Source organism: Mus musculus, chromosome 1 (genome assembly GCF_000001635.26).
Source record: "Mus musculus strain C57BL/6J chromosome 1, GRCm38.p6 C57BL/6J".
In the NCBI taxonomy this organism is placed as follows: domain Eukaryota; kingdom Metazoa; phylum Chordata; class Mammalia; order Rodentia; family Muridae; genus Mus; species Mus musculus.
Window position 1 is genome coordinate 51,464,735 of NC_000067.6, and position 20,714 is coordinate 51,485,448.

Genomic DNA, 20,714 nt, shown 5'->3' on the forward strand with positions numbered 1-20,714 from the left:
CTCTAAGTTCCTAGATAATGCTCTGCTCTCAACTTCCCATACCAGAGTTGGTGCTATCATAGCAGAGTAGAAGACTGTCATCCCTGAGGGTAGAATGGTGTGCCCCCTGAAGCCACCCCTCCATCTGCCCCAAAACTGCAGATCCTCTAGTCTGTAGAACAGCACTGCCTAACCCTCCCCCCAAACAAAACAAAAACAAAACAAAAACGAACTGCCAGGAAGACATCTAAAACTTTGAAATAAACTTCTAACATTTATTGATGGCTAGTAGGAACTTTAGTTTCATATGGTTTTAAGAAGCATAACAGAAATTTCTAGACAAGTGACTATTTTGAATTTTTATGGTATTTCGTGAGTGTGAGGCATTTGCTAAAAGCCACAAAGTGCACCTAAAATAGGGCATTTCGTTGTATATAAATTTACCCTGAAACTTGAAAATTCCAATGAACAGCCATGTTGGAATATTCAAGAAAAATCTACTGTTTGAAATGGTTCCAGATGGATTGACTGATAGATGGAAAGTTGGATGCTAATACAAAATTTAAATGAACACAGGTGTCTGTAAAGTTCAATATTTTTCAAAAACTGTTGAAAACATTATTCAAGGCTGTAGTTATAAGCAAATTGCTCTACACCTGCAAATACACATCATGATATCTAAGTAGGAATGCCTTCTAGTGTACCTGCTGCCTATCCTCTGACCCACTGACCTTGTCCTCTAGCCCAAACGTTTGCCCACAAGAGGTCCCTCTTCGGCTACACTTTCATAGACAGATTGAGGCCCCTCTTGGGCAAAGGAGAAAAAAGCTGTGATCCATTTGACTAGTTGGTCAGAGCTTTGTAATGAAAGCCAACCCTATGTACTGTCACAGCAGATCAGCAACATACATGCTTTTCTGCACCAAGAAAATGTACAAAAACTTGTAATTAGAAGTTTTCAATTGGAGTTGGGCACGGTAGTTCTTGCCTTGTCTGTGTCCGGAAGATCAACAGCTCAAGCCCAGCCCACACTACATGTAACTCACCTCCAATATTTTTTTAAACTCATAAATTTCTTGTTATTCAATTACCTTTTTCTGAATTATCTCCAAGTGGTATGGAGAAATGACAGTATTCATCTTATTTCTGATCGTTATAAAGGGTTTAATATTTGTTGAGCCTTGAACATGGACGTGCTTTGTATACACTGGCTCAGATTCCTCAAATAGTGCTTTATCCTCTGATAGACTCACAGCCATGAAGCTAGTACAATAACAGATACAGGACTCAAATCAAGATCTTTCCAGCTCAAAATTGTTTTCACTTTACATTCTTACATTTGAGTTATGATATGCAAAGTTCATATAACTACAAAAATAGCAACAGTCATTTGGCATTTAAAAAAAAAAAAACCTGATGAAATAGTTCCTAAGAACTTCATGTTCTACTTCATTTTCACCAAAACCCCATTTTTAGCAAGTTTTCACTAACACTGACAGTATTAGTACAGGTTAGGGAGAAGACTCAAGAGCACCTGCTGCTCTTACAGAAAGCCTGCGTTCAATTCCCAGCACCCAAATGGCGGCTCACAAATATCTCAACTCCAGTTGCAAGGTATATGCTGCCCTTTTCTGACCTCCACAGTCACCAGGAACACATATGGTACACATCTAAACATTCAGGTAAAAGTCCATTTTTTTTAAATCTTGAAAAAACAATCTTGGCAGTCTTCATAAGGAGATTTCCCAATTTCCTATGATCATTTCTTAATGTCATCTATTTCCTTCATAAATCAAATCAAATTTATCCTGTTGGGTAATGGACTTTCTCCACCTTAAACTGGCTAAACCAGATTCAGCCACAGAAACTACACAGTAATTACCAGTAGATGGCCCTAGTGCTGACTTTTGTCCAAATAGTCCAGCAACTTGAAGTCTTAGTGCTAAATATTTCAAACTCATGTGGGAACTGTGCCTAAGGTGGGATTGAAATCTGAAGATGTGTGCTGTGTGCATTCAGTAACGTCAATGCTTCCAACCCCACTTTGACATTTCATCTTTTTCATTGAGCTGACAGAAGACACAAACATCCACTTCCTGGGCTAAGCCACAGAACATAATGGTCAGGGTGGAAAAGATACAATCTCGGCTTTACCTTTTTTTAAACTATTTGAAAATTATTCTTTGTATGGGGTACACTGTAGCTGAAGGTATCAAACCCCATTACAGATGGTTGTGAGCCCCCATGTGATTGCTGGGAATTGAACTCGGGACTTCTGGAAGAGTAGTCAGCACTCTTAACAGCTGAGCCATCTCTCCAGCCCCAGCTTTGCTCTTCTAATTTCTGTGATTCTACTTTAACCTAATTCAAAATTTCCAGCACTCCTATGTAGAGGGGCTAATTATTTCTACTCAGAAACACTTGCTTCAGTTACTCTGTGCTTTGGACATTCTTCTAGTACATTTTCCACTGCTCAACACAATTTAGTACATTCTAGATTTACGGGAAAGGAACAGAGAATTCGAAAATAACCTCCTTGTAAAAGAGAGACAGCAAGAACAGTAGACAAAGCTCTCCAGAGTGTTTGATGCAAGTTCTAAGTTCCCTTCCAGATAAGAGTGGCAATCCACCCTTCTGAAAAGCTTCATGTATGGGACTTAAAACCAGATTTTCAAGATTACTCCATCGTTTGTGAACAAGCTGTCCTAGCTTGGATCCAGATGTTTTTAATCTTAGAAGGCATAGAATCTTTAATTTCTAGCTTGAAACAGTCCGCTTTTTAAAATATGCCTATAGCCCTTCAGTATGGGTGTGTCAATAAATCTGCCGAACTAGGCTACTACAGAACAACAAAGAACTGTCACCCACTTCCTAATGTTTGGGGTATATCATAAAGTGTTGGATTCTATACTTTTACTCTTCAAATGGCTAAAAGACCTACTGGTTGAAATGTTATATTGAACACCTCACAAAGGTAAAAACTAGGTCTTAGTAGTACTTTTGGGCCTAATGTTAGTGTGGAAAAATGCTTATTAGTAACTTAATGGACTTGATCTTGAGTCTGATTTGTGTTTTCAGAAATATTAAGTCTTTGTGCATAACAAAACTTGGCATAATTTGGCTAAAGCTTTCTGATCCAAATTCTAGTATATTCCCAATAAAGCAAACCTCAAGGCATCTAGCAAACTTAAATATACCTAGAAAACAATCTTCTAGCTTCTTCCTTGGGATATAATAATACATCAGTGATAGTGCATTTCCAAAGGTCACAATTAGGTGTTAAGAGAAACATGCCTGAAGTGTTAATCATTACAACCATGAGATGTGGGGCTGTTTAATCACTCCCACTTGTAATCAATGTCTAGGGTTTCAGCACACAAGGATCTCATCATGCCCAAGTATCTCTCTGTATCTACCACTTTCATTGGGTAAGAGAAAGAGAACTAAGTATCAGGCTTTAAACAAAGAGAGGCAAGACCTCAGTGAGGTCAGAGCTAGCTTGGCACATGCCTGTTTGGGAAAGTGTTTCCAGTGCTTTTCACAGTCATCAGAACCTCACGAGTCACACACAACCTAAATTGGCTTCAAGCAAACAGCCATTATGCTCACTAGCATACCTAATAGGGGAAGCATTTCAGCAACTCCACTGACTGTAAAGAACACTCGGGATGTAATCTCAAGTTTAAAAAAATAAAAAAGGAGTGAGTTAACCTTCAAACTATCCTTTAAAAATTAATCACTCTTCATGTTTAACACAGTTCCTAAGACTACTAAGAAAAAGCAAAACAGAGTTGGTAAAGTAAGGGAAACTATACTTCTGTGATGGCTCAGGGGTTAAGAGCAGTAGCCGTTCTTCCAGAGGTCCTGAGTTCAATCCCAGCAACCACATAGTGGCTCATAACCATCTATGAGATCTGGTGCCCTCTTCTAACACACAAGCATACATACACACAGACTACTGTATACATAGTAAATACATGAAACTTTTTTTTTCTTTAAAAGTACTTCTGCAAGGCAAACTTCAGCCTTTGGGCATTTAGACTTTACATTTTACTTTCTATCCTGTGGCAACTCCCTGTGAACCTGGCCAGAAAAATAAGGGACAAGGCTAGTCTGATCATGTGTTTGTTCTAATCCAGAACTGTGCCTAGAAACAGTAATGGGGACCCAATCCTAGAAGTGCATTTCTATATTATGTTTTGTGTTTCACTGGGTCTTATTGAAATTTGTCATCGTTGATAACTGAAGACACCAGAGAGGAGGAAGGTTGACACTTTTTTCAGTAACTTCTTGATGAGTGGTATCCAAGCAGACTGGAAAGGCAATTATTCATTACTGTTTGGATTTCACTTGCTTTGGTTTTAGAAGTTTTCCTTAAGAAAAAAGAAACTTGTTAATACAGAACAGGTAAAATTACTGAGACAAGTATCAGTTGTAAGTAAAATCCTAGGCTATTTTTTGATTAAATCCCAGTATCTCAAAGCTCGGCATTTCCTCTATTAACATTTTGATCACACCACAAGATTTGACTGATCATTCACCAGAAGTTATTGTCATTACCTAGTCAAAGTCCTAAATCCACAAAGGTTTACCACTTGTTTCCCTCATCACAACTTGCCTAGCAGCATCATAGGTATGAAAACGAAGTCAGAACTGAGGGCCCACTGAGATATACCTCACCATATTAAAATCTATCAAAGTTCAAATCCTTTCTTTAGAATCACCTTTTAACACCATATTGTACCACAAATAAAAGTTCTGTTACTCCTATATCTTAAATTTTTAAGATTAGTTTGTCATTTATTTTTATTCAAAACATCTATAATCACAAAACACAAGCTATCTTAACCCTTAACTTTTTTGAAACATTCAGAAATGTAAACAAAAAATCATAAGGCCAAATTAGCTATAATTATTAATATATGAACAATGACAAATGTCAAAGCCCTGTACCTATAAACCAAATTCCTTGTGACTTCTCAAAATGCTATGATAATCTCCACACAGAGCCTAATGCAGTGCTTACTGAAAATCTGTTAAAATGAATTAGATCAAAATCTGACACAAATTATATTCAAATGCTATACAAGTTGAACAGAAACTTACTTATTTTACAATATGAGGTAAGGAGAAATGACAGGTACAGAGTTAGGGAGCAGTCAAGCTGAAGATGAATACAACTTCAGTAAAATGGACTGGGCTCTCCATGTTTACTGAAAGTAAAAATAAGTAGGTAGATATGTCATCATTACAGCAAGTTTTACTCAAGAGACAATATTTAAGGAGAGACAAATACTAACAATGAAAAAAATTACCAATCACCCACTGTAAGTGATGTTCCATCACACAAATCCCACCTCAACAGAAGTATAATCACTTCTTGAGCCATTTAACTTTTGCTAGTAAGGCTATGTGACTTGTTCAAAAACTTTAAACACACACATTCCTGGAAGAAAGGAAATGCCTACTTCTACCCGACTACTTGCAACTGGTAGTCACATGGCTATATGAATTTAATTTGATTTGTATTTGCTATAGTAACTACCATGAGTATTTTTTTAAAAATAATCAGATTAGCCTTGTGTGGTGCTACACAACTTTAATCCCAGCTCCAGGAAGAGAGAGGCAGGTCAATCTATAGTTCAGAGACCCACCTGATATATATATATATATAACAAGTTCCAACCAACCAGGGCTGCACAGAGAAAGACCCTGCCTCAAAAATACAACTAGTATCAATGAGACCACTGTCCAATAAAGGTGTTATAGCTCTCTTCAATCCCTCCAATTACACTTCAATATTTAACATGGTAACTTCAAAAATAAAGCATTCAGGGACTCAGTTGTAAATTTTTCTTCAATGTAAACTTCAATGTTTGCAACAAATGTTAAGAGCATCATCTTAAACCGTTTTCTTCTAAAAATTACTTGTTATATTACATATTTTATTCCATAATTCTGATGAAGAATTTGGTTATCTGGTCAATAAACAAGAGTTTAGGATGATTCTGATTCTGTCTGTGAAAAAATCCTTATGGCAGGCAGACACTCTAGGGAGTCAAGCCATTCCTAGATCAGGAATACTCAAAAATGTTGACAATGCTGTCCAAGTTTCTGGCTTGGGGTGGTTATTGCTTCAGGTGGCAATATTCAAGTTTAAGACAAGTTCCATTAAACATTATGACAAACATTACAAAGTTTATGCAGAAGCCAGACTCACAGAGGCTATATATAAGCTGGTGTCTTAAGTAACTCACCCTCGAAACAGGGACAGGTTTTCAAGTGATACCCAGTAAGTTCTTGCTCAAAAAATAAATGTTCCTGCTTTCAGAGTTCCTATTCTTCAATAGGATGTAACTGAGCAGTGTAACAGTTTTTTCAGTAAAAACCAACCACTCTTTTCAACAAACCAAAAATATAAAAGGAAACCCGTAAGAGACAAAGTTTTCACAGTTAAGAATAAATAAAAGTGCACTAAGTGTTCAAGTAGGTCATGTAGTTTAAAAACTACATGTGTCTCTTTGGCTTAGATCATCTTTTAAAGGCTCTCCTCGGATCTCTGGCGTTACTTATTGTGGTCCTGACTGTTTGACTACTAGGTGTTCCTGGTAGCTGTGGACTGATAGGTCCCGGACCATTGCTTCTGCCATATGGAAGATGATATCCCCTAGATTCAGGGCCAGTCTGATCACCATTTCCTAAGAACACAAAAAATCATTTTCAGAATTGGTCCATATTATGCTACAGACACACAATCATTAAAGTTCATCCACACACTATGAATATTTACAAATCCCAGGAAAAACCAGCACTTTTATTCTATAACGCAAACATGTGAGCTCTGGGCTGGACAAGTGTATTAACAAATACACTACTTGGTACTGAATGAATAGAAGAGAGAAAAACAATCTGAGCCTTAAGATTAAGAATAAAGTATAAAAACAAACACACCAAAAAAAAAATTAATTGCAGAGAAATGTTTGAATACTGGTGTTTGACTCAAATACAATTAATGTTTCAATGTAATCAAGCTATTGGCAGGCAGGTTTTCCATAATGTGAGCTGATCAAATAAGCCTTCGGCTACCCAAATCAACTCCGATTACAGCAAGATACATCTCAAAAGACATATCCTAGGTTACTTAAAGACAAAAGACTTTTTGGTGCTCCAAGATCGCTGGTGAGGGGTCTGGGGAAGACAGGCTGCCCTGTTTAAAACGGCAGCTAACTAAGAACATGTAGAAGGTTAAGGTATTCACTGACGCCTACTCTATGGCACCATTTGTCTGGATAGTGGTGTGCCAAAACAACCAATAATTCTGCACACATACATTATACATAACCATTACACCATAGACATTGGTTAACTAAAAAAAAAAGATCTCATCAGACGGTCACTAAAATTAGTCTGGTTACTAATCAGTGTTCAGCATAATAGGTTCCAGTGTTTAAATAAGAAAGTGCTCAATATACCGGCATGTACAAGTATCTTCTATCTCCCCCAAAATCTTTTATTTGTGCATACTTGTTTACTAGGAGTTTCTCTTTAACACTAAATTATACATTAAGAGATTTTTTTTTATTTATGTTTCTCATATAATGTCTCCATGTCTTACCCACTGGTCCAAATGTATTGGTGCTCAGTTTATCCTTCTGTTCATTTTGTACCTAAAAGACAAAAGTAGCACATTTATAAAGTAAAATATATATATTTTTTTTTTTAATTTCAAGAGTTTTAAAAATGATTATCAATAATATTTAAAGGTTTGTCCAAATCCATTCAATGTTAAAGTATTCAGAAATCTTTCTCAAGTCTGGTATAGTGTTTATTATACTCAGTACTGCCTGATATTTGCTTCAGTTTGCAAAGTATCTAAACAGCATGTGTCACAAATTATGTATGTACTCACAGAATGTAATAAAAGCAACTTTAAAGATTTCTTTTTTGATAGGGTCTCATGTACCTCAAGTAGGCCTCAAACTTGTATGTAACCCAGGATGACCTTGAATTTCTTATCCTATTTCCAACCTCCTGAGAAACTACTTCCCACGTGCCCCACTATGTTTGTCTTTGGCAGTACTTGGTAGCTGAGCCTAGAGCTTTATGCATGCTAGACAAGCAGCCATCAGTTCGGCTACATCCCCAGTGCTCAAGAATACCTTATAATTCTTTTCATTTCACTGTGAACATCAGACGCTTACCCTACTGACAGAACTATGGTCCAGAGTCAACTTAACCCTATCATAAAACTACACCAATCACAAAAGTATAACATATTTTTAGATTAATTACCCCTCTATTCTGCTGTCCTCTATAATCTGGGTTTGGCTCACTGAAATTTGGCACTTCTGAATACACCATACAAAATCTGAAAGAAAATAAAGGACAAATTAAATGATCTCTGAACCTTTTTGCATAATCTCCTTACAAGAATAAAAACCTTAAGTGTCAAAAAATCTCCTTAACAGTAGCATGTTAACTAATTAACTTGTAAAATTTCCAAAATAACTAGATCCCAAACAAAATAGCACCAATCTACTTGATTCTTTCATCGAATCCCTCTTTTGCCCAATCACTGTGAATCTGCAAAGATAAGCATCAAAGGTAAAGAATTCTCAATGATTAAGAAAGATATTGGGCTAGGACTTCTTATAGGCTAAGAGCACAACTTGATATCCTGTTCACATATAAGAACATTCATAGCTCTTCTATTCTAAAAAGAACTAGATCCAGTTTGGGAAAGTCTTAAATTGACCCTGACAAAGAACACAGCCATGAGGAAATGAGTAATTTCCTGTGGTTCTTCACTTACCTGACCTCCGTTATTGTAGAATCTCTGTATCCATGACTATCTAGCCAGATCCTACAATTCTGCCCCAAAGACCTTCATAACACATTACTCTAAAGAGCATTACATTTGTACTTACAGCAGGAGTCCCAACAATCACCTTCCTGATGAGGGTGAAGTGGTAACCCAAATTCTGATGTTTAATCAGACTACACTTTTTCCCTTTCATATTAACCAAGACACAATTCATCTCTCTCTCTCCTCTCCTCTCCTCCCCTCCCTTCCTCCTCCTCCTTCTTCTTCCTCTCTCCCTCTCTCTCTCCCTCTCCCTCTCTCTCTCTCTCTCTCTCTCTCTCTCTCTCTCTCTCTCTCTCTCGCTCTCTTCTCAGTTCTATTTGTGACTTCTCTTTTTAAATATCCTCCAATCTAATGGGCACTAAGATATACCTAAGCATCAGCAACCAAAAAGTCTAGACTAACAATCTGAATCATTATGGGTGAAACACAGATAGCTAAGCCAGCATGGAGACCAAAGCACCTTTACACTCCCATATGTTCCTGCAGGTCGGGGAGGAAGTCATTAATTACCAGGTGGCATACACTAGCTGTGGCTGCTTGAACTGTACATAGAATAGGACAAACAGAAGGCTTCAACTGTCACTGTTGAAAGTCCATTTAACTCTAATACAAATTCATCCATAGAGACAATGAATATTTAAGCTATAGATTGAAACCCATCTCTAGATTCTATTTTAGTAAATCAAGAGCGTGTACTTCGAATGACACCTGAAAAACACATTTTTCTAAAGTTAAACAGGACCCCACTGGGGCTGGTCTAAACACAGGTCTGCTAGGAAAAGCTTACCTTCTCAAAGGGAGCAGACCTGATAGTGTTTAAAACAGTTACCTACCTATGGCATAAAGCCAAGTCTCCAAAGGCAAAATTAGTGGCTTATATATAGTTCATACTTACCAATTATTTTGTAGACATTATTTGAAATTTAATTAAACAAAATGCACTTTAATACTTACTCTCCAATTTTTTGAAGTTCACCACCTCTTCCAGTATAAAGTGTCAGGCATCCTTTCCACATTGATGCATACCTAGAGGGAATGTATACTTTTATACATGGGCCTACTCACCATGTCAAGTCAAATACAGTCACTGTAACTGTAACTCTAATAAGAAATTATACAAAGAAAATTCTACTGCCACATTAAGACATCATCATAGCTGTCTCTTGTGAGGCTATGCCAGTGCCTGGCAAACACAGAAGTGGATGCTCACAGTCAGCTATTGAATGGATCACAGGGCCCCCAAGGGAGGAGCCAGAGAAAGTAACCAAGGAGCTGAAGGGCTCTGCAACCCTATAGGAGGAACAACAATATGAACCAACCAGTACCCCCAAAAGCTCGTGTCTCAAGCTGCATATGTAGCAGAAGATGGCCTAGTCGGGCATCATTGGGAAGAGAGGCCCCTTGGTATTTCAAACATTATATGCCCCAGTACAGGGGAACACCAGGGCCAAGAAGTGGAAGTGGGTGGGTAGGAGAGCAGGGCAGGGGGGAGGGTATAGGGGACTTTTGGGATAGCATTTGAAATCTAAATGAAGAAAATATCTAATAAAAAATTGGAAAAAGAAAAAAAAAGACATAATCATCTAAATAACAACCCTAGGAAAAAAATTTTTTTTTTACTGCTAGAGATGGATCTCAGGCCTTGAACATACTAGGCAAGCACTCTGTCACTAAGTTATATTCCTAGAACTTGATTTTAAACCTGATTTTTAGGCATCTCCCTAAACTGCCCAGGTTGGTTGCTCTGTAGCCAAGTAGCCCCCAACCTTGCCATCTTCCTGTCTCAGCCTCAGGAGGAACTGGAATGCATAGTTTGATAAAATCTTGACCAGGCATGGTAACACACATTTTGAATCCCAGAACTGAGAAAACTGAAACATGAAATCAAATTTGAGCTTATGTACAAGGAGAATGAGTGGAAAGAAGTAGTGTTCTGGTAAAGTACATATTTATTGTTATTTCTAGATGATTAATGACTTTATCAGCAGTTAACAAAAGATGGGTTTTTTTTTAGTGAAGAATTGGTTTGATTGGTTAACTAAAGTTCACCTTAAAATTACTTTAAAACAGACTATTTCAACAGAAGAAATATCTGTAAGGGGCTCAACAGTTAAGAATACCGAACTGCTCTTTCAGAGGTCCTGAGTTCAATTCCCAGCACCACATGGTGGCTCACGACCATCTGAATTGGGATTCGATGCCATCATCTGGTATGTCTGAAGACAGCTACAGTGTGCTCACATATATAAAATAAACTTTAAAAACTTTAAAGAAAAAAAAAAACATCTGTAAAATTCTCTCCATTACAGTTAGAAGAACGTACATGTTTTCTACTCTCTGAAGACTGGCATGGGTATTAACACCTGTGTGAAGCTTGGTTAAGGAGGAGAGGAGCCTAGGAAGGGGACAAAAGACACACTCAAAGAAATAGAATTCAAAGTGTATTCTAAGGAGGAGCTTCTAATAGTAAAAATTCAGTATTTGTATTGCCTTTCAGCCACAAGGTACATAAAGCCAACACACCAGCATTGTCTGTGTTACTGACATGGCCAAGGATGATATAACAGTACTATGTCTACTTCTGCAGACAGCAGTTCTCAAGCTCCTCAAAGTTTGGCACTTTCTAAAGCAGCTATAAAAAAGATAGACCACTAATCTTCTTGCCCTGCTGGTTTCCCCAAATTTTGCAACTTTTAATATCAACAGAATGAAACCAATTGTTTAGTGTGAGCAATTTTAAATGTGAATGACATCATTAAATCTAGATTAGCAGAATCAGACCAAAGTCTGGCTTTTTCAATGTTTCTTTGTACAACTACCAAGGTGGGTAACTTCATTAAAACATATATTATGATTAGTATTAGTATTGTAGTTCTCCCCATAACCTCCAAAAGAAGTGATTTTTGGGGGGGAAAAGACATGGACGTTAAAAAGATGTAATTTAGTGTCACAATGACTCAATGTCTGAGAATAAGATGCCTAAATTCTGACTCTCACTTCCTGCTTTGATGATACCTTACCTCACTTCCTGAAAATGTTGTAAGGCCTGTGAGATAGGATCAAAGAACTCCTGCCCAAAGACTCAATACTTCTACCATTCTCTTAGCTCAGCAGCAATTGTCAACTATTTTTCTGATGGCTACCAATAAAATTATTACAATTCTCCCAATCACAGAAGCTTCCATATTCTACTTTTAAGATTCTTTCCTGAACTTTTCTTAAGGCCAACATTTGGTAAGATTTTCAAGTCTATGAAAAAAAGTATTCCAACTCCATAACCAACTAAATACTCTGAATGAATCAAAGATTAACTTCTGCCACTGTGTATTATTTTGGGTTTTGTGAAACTCTGATCTTACAGATGAAATCATTTTCAAGAATGAGTATTCCAGATATTCATTCATGTCCATATCACAACGATGAGTATTGAGTACAAAAAAAGGTACCAAAAAAGGAAAGGGGTGGAAGACATTATACTTCATACACGAACTGATTAAAAAGGAAATGTGTCCAACTGGTGTGGCACACAGAACTGATTTCCAGGTATATCTCTGTGAGTTCGAGGACAGACTAGTCTATAGAATTGTTCCAGGACAACCAGGGCTACACAGAAAAACCCAGTCTCCAAGAAAGGGTGGAAAGGGTAATGTGATCTTTTATCAGCCTCACTGATAAATGCTCACTGACTTCCACACGGTATTCTCAAAAATAAAATTAACCTTTAAAATTGGAGGGGAGTTAAATCCCTACCTAAAACAAATTAGCTGTGAAGGTGAGCTGCTCCCAGTGAGGTCCACTAAAACAGCTCCCTTCTTGAAGTGGCCCATGGAAGAGCCAAACAACTTCAGAACCCCGAAGTCGGCCAAACCCACACCTACCCCAATTTATGCACACCTACCCTCTGGTCAACCGAATAATATCCCCTGTCTGTATGAGCCCTCCGATCTCATCCCACACAGAAATAGTGATGCTTCCCGTTCTATCAGCTACTTTGCAGGATCTCACTTCATGGCCGTCTTTGGTTTTGGTCACTCGTCCTGTGAAGATTTAAAAATCAAAAAGGGGAGAAGGAAAGGTGTGTTAGATAAGGAGTTCATTCGAGGGAGCTCTTTCACCCTCCTCTGGCTCGCTACGTGACTGACTTCTGTCCCCGGGTAGGATTCTGGGCCAGGAGCACGTGGGGTCGCGGGCGGGGAAGAGGTCCGAGCTCTCGAGGGTGTGGGGCGGGCTGCGGACCTCACTTACCTATCTCCAGGACAATAAAGACGACATTTAAGTTTTTCAGTCCGGCCTTAATGTCTTTTATAAAAAGTGGAGGGTCGTTGACCCCGTGCATACTGAGGCAGGTGCGGCTACGCTTCAGAGACCCACTAGGCAAGGCTTCCCACCCTCGGGGAGGGGCAGGGGCAGAGCCGGGGAGCAACCTGGGGCAAGATTGGCGACCGGGGTCAGGAAGCGGTAATTCAGGGGCCGGGTAAACCAGCCCTAGAGGCACGGAGCCAAAAGAAAATAAAAATGGAAAAGGGAGGGGAAAAAGACTCTCACAAGTTCAAAAAAAACAAAAAACCAAAAAACAAAACCGAAGACGCACTCCGCACCCTGAGCCCGCTCCCAAGTGGGCGGCGAGCAAACCAGCGTGCGCACTGCCGCCTCCGCTAAGGGAAAAGGGATCAGGAGACGGCCCTGCCCGAGTCCCGCTGTCCCTCACACAACACACGCACACGCGCGCGCCCCCTCCGTCCCAGGCTCAGGGAAGGTACGTGACAGCAAAACGGCAAGGCTGTTCACCAACCGCGCAGCCCGCGTCCCAAGCAGCAACTGGCGAACGCTCCCTCAGGCCGGCTTTATTAAGCCGCGCCCCGCCCCTTGTGGCGTCACGCGACGTCACCACGCCCACTAGCACGCCTCTGGGGCGGAACACAGCGCCACTGAGCTCGCAGCTTCCCTGGATCCTCCCCTACTGTCAGCACAAGCACCGCCTCCCGGCCGACCAATGGTCTCTCGGCCACACCCTCCTCCCGCTGGTCGCTCCACGTCTTCCGGGTTTCTGTAGGGCTGGGTCTTTTGGTGCTCCGAGGGAGACCTGGCTTCTTCTAATTCCTCAGGATCCTTCAGTAAGGCCACCTTTGCCCTTCAGTCCCGCGATCACGTGGAACTCAGATGTTCCGAACCCCGTGGTTAGAGCAAGTATGCAGTTGAGAAGGAACGGAGAGAGTGATCGAGCAGGATCAAGGAGAGAGAAAAAAGGGCGAACTAAAGGTGTCCGAGGCTTCCAAGAGAGTGGTTCCCAGTCGCAGGCAACTTGGCGATCAACCTTCGTACTTTAGAGGTGTTTAAATTGGGATCCAGAAACACGAGGTGGTCTTTTTAAAAGTAACTTGTAAATAAACCTCTTTTCATGCTGATAATAGCCATACATAGTTAAGTTCCACAGATATTTCATTTTTTCCTTAACCCTTTTCTTTAAATTGCACTTGGCTTTTATATAACTAAGATGAGTTAACCATACACTGGTGAAGGGGAACCTTAAAACAAAACCTGAAAGGGAGGGTTGTGCTTTGCCACCAAACAAGCTGGAGGCTAATTGTGTGACCTTGAAATTAGTTGGTTAAGCTTCCTAGCCAGAATTTAACAATCTGAACAATAAAACTAGGATCCTTGCCTCATAGAGGATAAAATGGGGTCATAAATAAATTGCCCAAGTACAGTCGCAAATAGATCTGTGATCAGTATTTCTTTTCATCAATTTTCTATTGAAAATAATTACCTGTTATTTAATCTCATGGTGAGTGATAATTTTAACCCCCGTTTACAAGTAATAAAACTCACTAGAGAATAACCAAACTGGATTTCAATTTAGGCAATCTTGACCCTAGGAGGCTTCAACCAGAAGTATTTTATGTTTAAGTAGTATGATTGTAACCCTCCAAAACAGATTGAAGAAATGGGAACAGCAGAGTATATTCTAGCATGTTAGAGAATCATATAAGCAAATACTGTGGAAAATAGAAAATGTATATATCAAAAACACACTTCTTTTTCTTTTTAAGGATAATACCGAGAAACAGCATAGAGAAAAGTTTAAGAATAAATAACAAGCCATGTTAAGAACATTGAGCAGCCTAGAGGTGAAGCACACCTTTAATCCCACCATTCAGGAATCTCAGGCAATCTGTGAGTTCAAGGTCAGCCTGAGCTACACAGAAACCTTGCCTTGAAAAACAAACAATATAATAGAGCAAAGTTGTGGCCAGGGATCTGGGTGGGGTGGGGTGGGGTGGGGGACCTAGCCACTCCCTGAATTCTCAACCATTTGCCCTCATAAAAAGGACTAAGAGGGATGCTCAGAATTATTTATATACACATTCCTTAAAGAGGTCCCAAACACTAAGAGACCAGGCCCTGTAGGGGTGTGCCCTAGGTGGGTTCTCGGGGCTGACCAACACTGAGAGGAGAGGTAGACAGACTCATGCACCCTATCCCCAAACCAGAAGACATCTCCAACTGATTAACGGCTCACAAATGAATATTAGTTCTAACAGTTTCACCTGGGCTACAAAAACAACTCAGTGACATTTTGGGAGGTTCTTTGTCTCCTAACGTCTCGTTGGGACTGTTTTGACTGGTCCTTACTGATTGTATATTATGGTTTCTGGTTTTGTACTATTTCTGTGTGTTTGAAAGAGTGTCACAGTGTCCATCTGATTCTTGTGCTTTTTTTTCCTTATGTTTTGTTTGTTTTATTATAATTTTTTAGATTCCTGTTTATTTTCTAACTGAGAAAGTGAATTTAGATGGGAAGGGAGGATCTGGGAGGAGTTGGGATATAATCAGAATATATGGTATGAAAAAAAAAAAACTATGTTCAATAGAACACACTTGCATGCCAAGAGAGGGAGGAGAGAGAGAGAGAGAGAGAGAGAGAGAGAGAGAAGAGAAGAGAAGAGAAGAGAGAAGCAGGCACTCTAAAAAGCAGAAGCTACTGCACAGGGCTGTCCCTCTGTCCCTGCCCTTCCTGGCCCTCCCTCCACCCAAGACAGACTCAGCTGATCCTCTCACTTCCTCCCCTAGCACAGAGCTCCCACAATAAAAATGGCACCACTTTCTCACAAACCCACAGGCAGCCTTGAGAAACTGCAACAAGAACACACAGTTCAATGGAGAGCATAGGTTTCAGCAACTCCTAAGTCACTTCTCAAAGATTATAGTTGATTAAGGATAAAATCAACTATGGGTGTGATGGTCCAAGCTCTTAAGGCAGCACTAGAGGCAAAGGCAGATCAATTGCTAAATGGTCTACACAGTGAGTTCCAGCCCAGCCAAGGCTACAAAAGGGAACCATCTCACAGAAAAAAATAAATAAATATATATATTAGACTTTTGCTGAGGCTGGAGAGATGGTTCATGGTTAAAAACATTGGCTGCTCTCCCCGAGCAGGCCCTGGGTTTGATTCCCAGCATACACAGGCAGGCAATACATATTTGTGGTACATAAACATACATGCTGACAAAATACCAGTACTCATAAAAATTAAAAATAAAAAGATAAAAACTTGCTATACTCATGTAACCATTCCCTAGAGTATATGCTGGCATGCATTAAGCATCTACTACATATCTGGCTCTGAACACTCCTCACAATTAGATTCAGTAGCTCTCTCAATGATACATGTTTCGTGACACCCCCCCCCCCAAAAAATCTGAGCTTTAAACCCTTATGCTTATAAAACTTTTTCTTTAAAAGAATATAAAATGTGTAAATCACTAGTTATCTAAATTTGTAATTGACTTTTTTGAAGGATTTGTAATTCAGAATAATCCCCAATGCCTGCTTGGGGCTGGAGGTCAGTGAAATATTCTAGAGGATAATGAAATTTTAGTTCCTCTTGGAAAGAAACTCATTGTTAAGTAGATTAATTCAAAGCATATTACTCTGTAATAATGAGGTAGGCAGCTTTGGCGTCTATGTTCTGAAACAGTTTTGGCTTTTATGTTCTATGTTCTATGTTTTCAGTATATCTTACCTCTCAATAGTTTCCTGAATTTGCTATTTATGGAAAAAAGCAAAAGTATATTGCCCAACAGAACTATATGGAAACAAATAACATATTATTGGTTCAAGTATATATATCATGATTTTCATACTTAAAGGATGTTGTAGACAATGCTCCAAGTCGTATGTCTAAAGAGCCTGGATAGGTCGGAGCTTCCACAAGGTCACAGTTGGAGCTTCCACAAGGTCACAGTTGGAGCTTCCACAAGGTCACAGTTGGAGCTTCCACAAGGTCACAGTCGGAGCTTCCACAAGGTCACAGTTGGAGCTTCCACAAGGTCACAGTTGGAGCTTCCACAAGGTCACAGTTGGAGCTCCCACAAGGTCACAGTTTTACAGAACTGTGAGAATGCTTAATCTGGATGTTTCCAAGAGTTGCTACTGTTTAACATTTTCCTGGTGTCCTTTGTAAAACTGAATGTACAAGCAAATACATAAAATAATGTAAAAACTCAGTGGGGAGGATCTCAGAGTTCTGCTGCTTAACAAGCCATACCAAAACGATTAAAAAAAAAATTTAAAAGAAGCATCAGTCTCTATCCTCACACCAGACACATGTTGACTAGGTTTCAGGACTGTCCTAAAATTCCATTTACAAGCTGGTTTGTTGGCCAAGACCTGTAATCTCCAGCACTTGGGAAGCTTAGGCACAAATGCAAGGACAGCCTCAGCTATGTATCAAGACTGCACAAAAGGAAAAACAAGGTCAAGATCACCAAATTCTGACTTCACTACAATAAAAAGTGGATACCCAGCTCTTATTTGGGGGCACTGTGAAGTTCACACATGCACATAGACACCCACACATCACCATGAAGAGTCGGTGCTCTGTATTAAGGTTCTCTGGATGAACAGAATTGACATTAAAAAGGGAATTTGTTAAAGTGGCTTATAGGCTGTGGTCCAGCTAGTTCAATAATGGCTGTCTCCTTGGCCAAGAATTCAGTAGTTCTTACTCTGTGAGATTGTATATCCTCTGATGGCCTTCAATCCCAAAGAAGTGGGGACTGAAAACCTTTTATTTTGTAGATGAAAAAAATAAAACTGAGCAGTGGTGGTCCACAACTCAGGAGGCAGAGGCAGGCAGATCTCTGAGTTTGAGGCCAGCCTGATCTACAGAGGGAGTTCAGGACAGCCAGGGCTAAACAGAGAAATGCTATCTCGAAAAAAAAAAAAAAAATACAAGCCACAAGATGTTAACAGGAAAACCATCTAGAGTTACTAAAGAATTCCTATGTTCCAATCGATCACCAACAGTAGATAATACTATGGAAAGGATAAACAACTCACAATTGAACTTTCTCAAGTTGAGACAGATATCAACATTCAACATGTTTAGAAAACACCCCCAGGTAATGGCCATCAATGTACACCAGAGTCTGAAAAACACAGCCAGATAGGAGATAGTGTTAGATCAAAAATGTTTTCCACTTCCCTATACATTCCCTGGACCAGTGTTTCCTTAAACTAGTTTTTAGGAGTGAAGACACTGAGTATGGCTTCATCAGATTCCACTGGGGAATTTTGAAAATGCATTTCCCTGTGTACTTTATAAAGGCACTAAACATAACTGTTAACCTATTGATACTGAACTTATCTGTGTTAGGATTGAGATTGCATCTGAAAAACAAAAAAAAACAAGTACAAAAAAAAAATCCCTGACTTAATGCAACTTACATTCTAAAGGTGTACACAGAACAAATTGATATATAGTAACTAGAGAATCATGAATAGCAAGGTGAAAAAAGTCAAGATTCTATAGGTAGGGCAGCATAGTGCTCAGGGATTCTGCAGGTGGGCCTGAAGGCTACAGGTAGGCTACAGAGGGTCCCGGATAACACTCATAGAAAGAAGGGAGGAAACAAGGGATATTGGGTTTTAGGCAGCAGTCACAGAGCAAGAGCCATTTAAAAACATTCAGGCATCGTTTTCTAGAAATAGTTTTCTGTGGATAAAGCAGTGAATGAAGAGAGTCTAAAAGCTAAGAAGGAAGGAAGGAAGCAAACCATATGTACAAGTTTGTGCAGTCTTCAGATCTTACTGTGAGGCAAGAATCCATCGAAGTATTTACATCGAAGTATTTACTCTTGAAGGACTGGTTGGTTGATCTTGTTTTTCCTGTGGGGTTGCAATCCCCTTCAGTTCCTTCGGTCCTTTCTCTAACTCGGTCCAATGGTTGGCTTCGAGCATCCACCTCTGTATTTGTAAGGCTTTGGCAGGACCTCTCAGGAGACAGCCATATCAGGCTCCTTTCAGCATGTACTTCTTGGCATCCACAACAGTGTCTGAATCCCAGCTCTTTTACATGGCTGTTTCTATTAGCATTCGTTATTGGTTCGGGGCGCATGCGCCACAGTGAGCCTATGAAGGGTCAGAGCACAATGGTGGAGTGTTGGGTCTTTGCTTTCAAAGGAACCCATATTTGTTTATATGGGTTCCAGATGTTGAGCTCACATCACCAGGTTTATGTGGCAATAGTTTTACCAACTGAGTCACGCCACTGAATCTTTATGTAGTTATATTTAGATGAAAAAGATACATATGTTATGATACGCAAATGGGTCCACGTGAACAAATAGAAGTCTCAAGGCTGAGTGTGGTTAAGTGAAGATGTGCTTTCCTGACCTACAGACAGCCCTGGGTTCAATACCCTAGACCAAATAACCGTGAATACACACTGCCATCCCCCACTATCATCACCTAAGGCCACCAAAATTGGGTTGTTGTGATCATGTTTAATAGGAAAGAGCTATTTCAAGGCAAATGACTTATCTTTAAAGCACAAAAGATTAAAACTTCACCAGGAGGGCACATTTCAGCCTCTGAATGCAGCTTTCAGATTATAAGAGCAATCTTTTCAAAAGCAATGACTTTTCAAAAACTAAATTGTACTAAATGAGTGGGGTGTTAAAATGCGTCGTCCCCCCCCCCCACAACAAGGCTACCCAGCTTCGTGAATGATGAGTAAGGAGTAGATCGGGCCTTATACTATCCCTGAAGAAATGGGGCACCAAGAGGCCAGAGAGTGTTTCAAGGTCAGAAAATGAGACAACAGAAGGAGGATCAGATCTTCCATTTCTTATCCATCGTTCTTGGGACAGAACTACTAGCTCTCCTTTCTGAAGCTCTGAATCATTGCTGAACATTGTGTTCTTTTTGTTGTTGTTGTTAGACAAGACTATCACATTGTAAAAAGGCTAGCTAGCTTGGAGCTCACTATGTTGCCTGCACTGGCCTTGAACTCAAAGCAATCCTCCTGTCTTGGTCTCCTAAATTCTGGAGTTACAGGGATGAGCCACCACACTGGCTGTGTTCTTCATTTAACGTAAGCTCCAAGATGTTAGCTGAGATTGTGGCTTCTCTTTCTGAACGACTGAACCTAACTAAGCTGCTTCTTTGTCAACACATTCCAACTTTCTTTTAGGCTCTTGCTATAGCAAGAAATAGTCACTAGGGTTAATCTTTGGGTATGAATTGGCTGCATAAAAAATGCTCATCAAAACCTAGCGACTTAAAGACAGCAACTATATACTTTCAGGATACTAGGAGGGACTCCTGATGGCCTTGCCTGCAAACATTCATGTGCTCAAGTCATCTGACGGCTCATGTGAGGCTCAAGAGCCTAAGGAGACAGCACATATCTGCCCCTGGTGTTGACTCTAAAGAGCCACTCACCTAGCTAGCTGCTGATGCTGGCTCTACACAGGGACACCTGTTATTCCCCACAGTGTGTTGTGTCCTCTGGAATGTGCTACCAGGTTTCACAGCAAGGTGATAGCATGGTTTCAGGATGGTAGTAGACACTTCACAGTCTCT

General features: G+C 39.8%; 1 protein-coding gene across 7 annotated transcripts; it reads right to left on the reverse strand.

Moving 5' to 3' along the window:
• Nucleotides 1-233: 233 nt before the first annotated feature.
• On the reverse strand, nt 234-13,741 carry Nabp1 (nucleic acid binding protein 1). 7 transcript variants are annotated; one of them, XR_003956258.1, is made up of 8 exons: nt 13,638-13,741; nt 12,744-12,882; nt 9,800-9,871; nt 8,272-8,347; nt 7,595-7,646; nt 6,237-6,677; nt 5,086-5,192; nt 234-4,352 (listed from the first exon to the last, which is right to left on the reverse strand). XR_003956258.1 is itself a non-coding variant. In NM_001310549.1 (6 exons), the coding sequence occupies exons 3-6, from the start codon at nt 9,859-9,861 to the stop codon at nt 6,511-6,513; spliced, it is 357 nt and encodes a 118-aa protein (NP_001297478.1). In that variant the 5' UTR covers nt 9,862-9,871; nt 12,744-12,882; nt 13,638-13,665; the 3' UTR covers nt 4,754-6,510. The 7 variants fall into 7 exon arrangements, 3 of the variants coding, with proteins under 3 accessions (NP_001297478.1, NP_001297477.1, NP_082972.2); XR_001785093.2 differs by having other exon boundaries at nt 13,091-13,693; XR_001785084.2 differs by having other exon boundaries at nt 5,086-6,677; nt 13,091-13,693.
• Nucleotides 13,742-20,714: the final 6,973 nt, after the last annotated feature.

What these genes read in the sequence shown, in the direction of transcription:
- Nabp1 (NM_028696.3), bottom strand. Translation starts at nt 13,181, where the DNA reads ATGCACGGGGTCAACGACCCTCCACTTTTTATAAAAGACATTAAGGCC. An exon ending in CTTTATTGTCCTGGAGATAG is followed by an intron (nt 12,883 to 13,090) that starts GTAAGTGAGGTC and finishes AAATCTTCACAG; the next exon opens with GACGAGTGACCAAAACCAAA. An exon ending in GAGGACAGCAGAATAGAGGG is followed by an intron (nt 7,647 to 8,271) that starts GTAATTAATCTA and finishes TTTGTCTTTTAG; the next exon opens with GTACAAAATGAACAGAAGGA.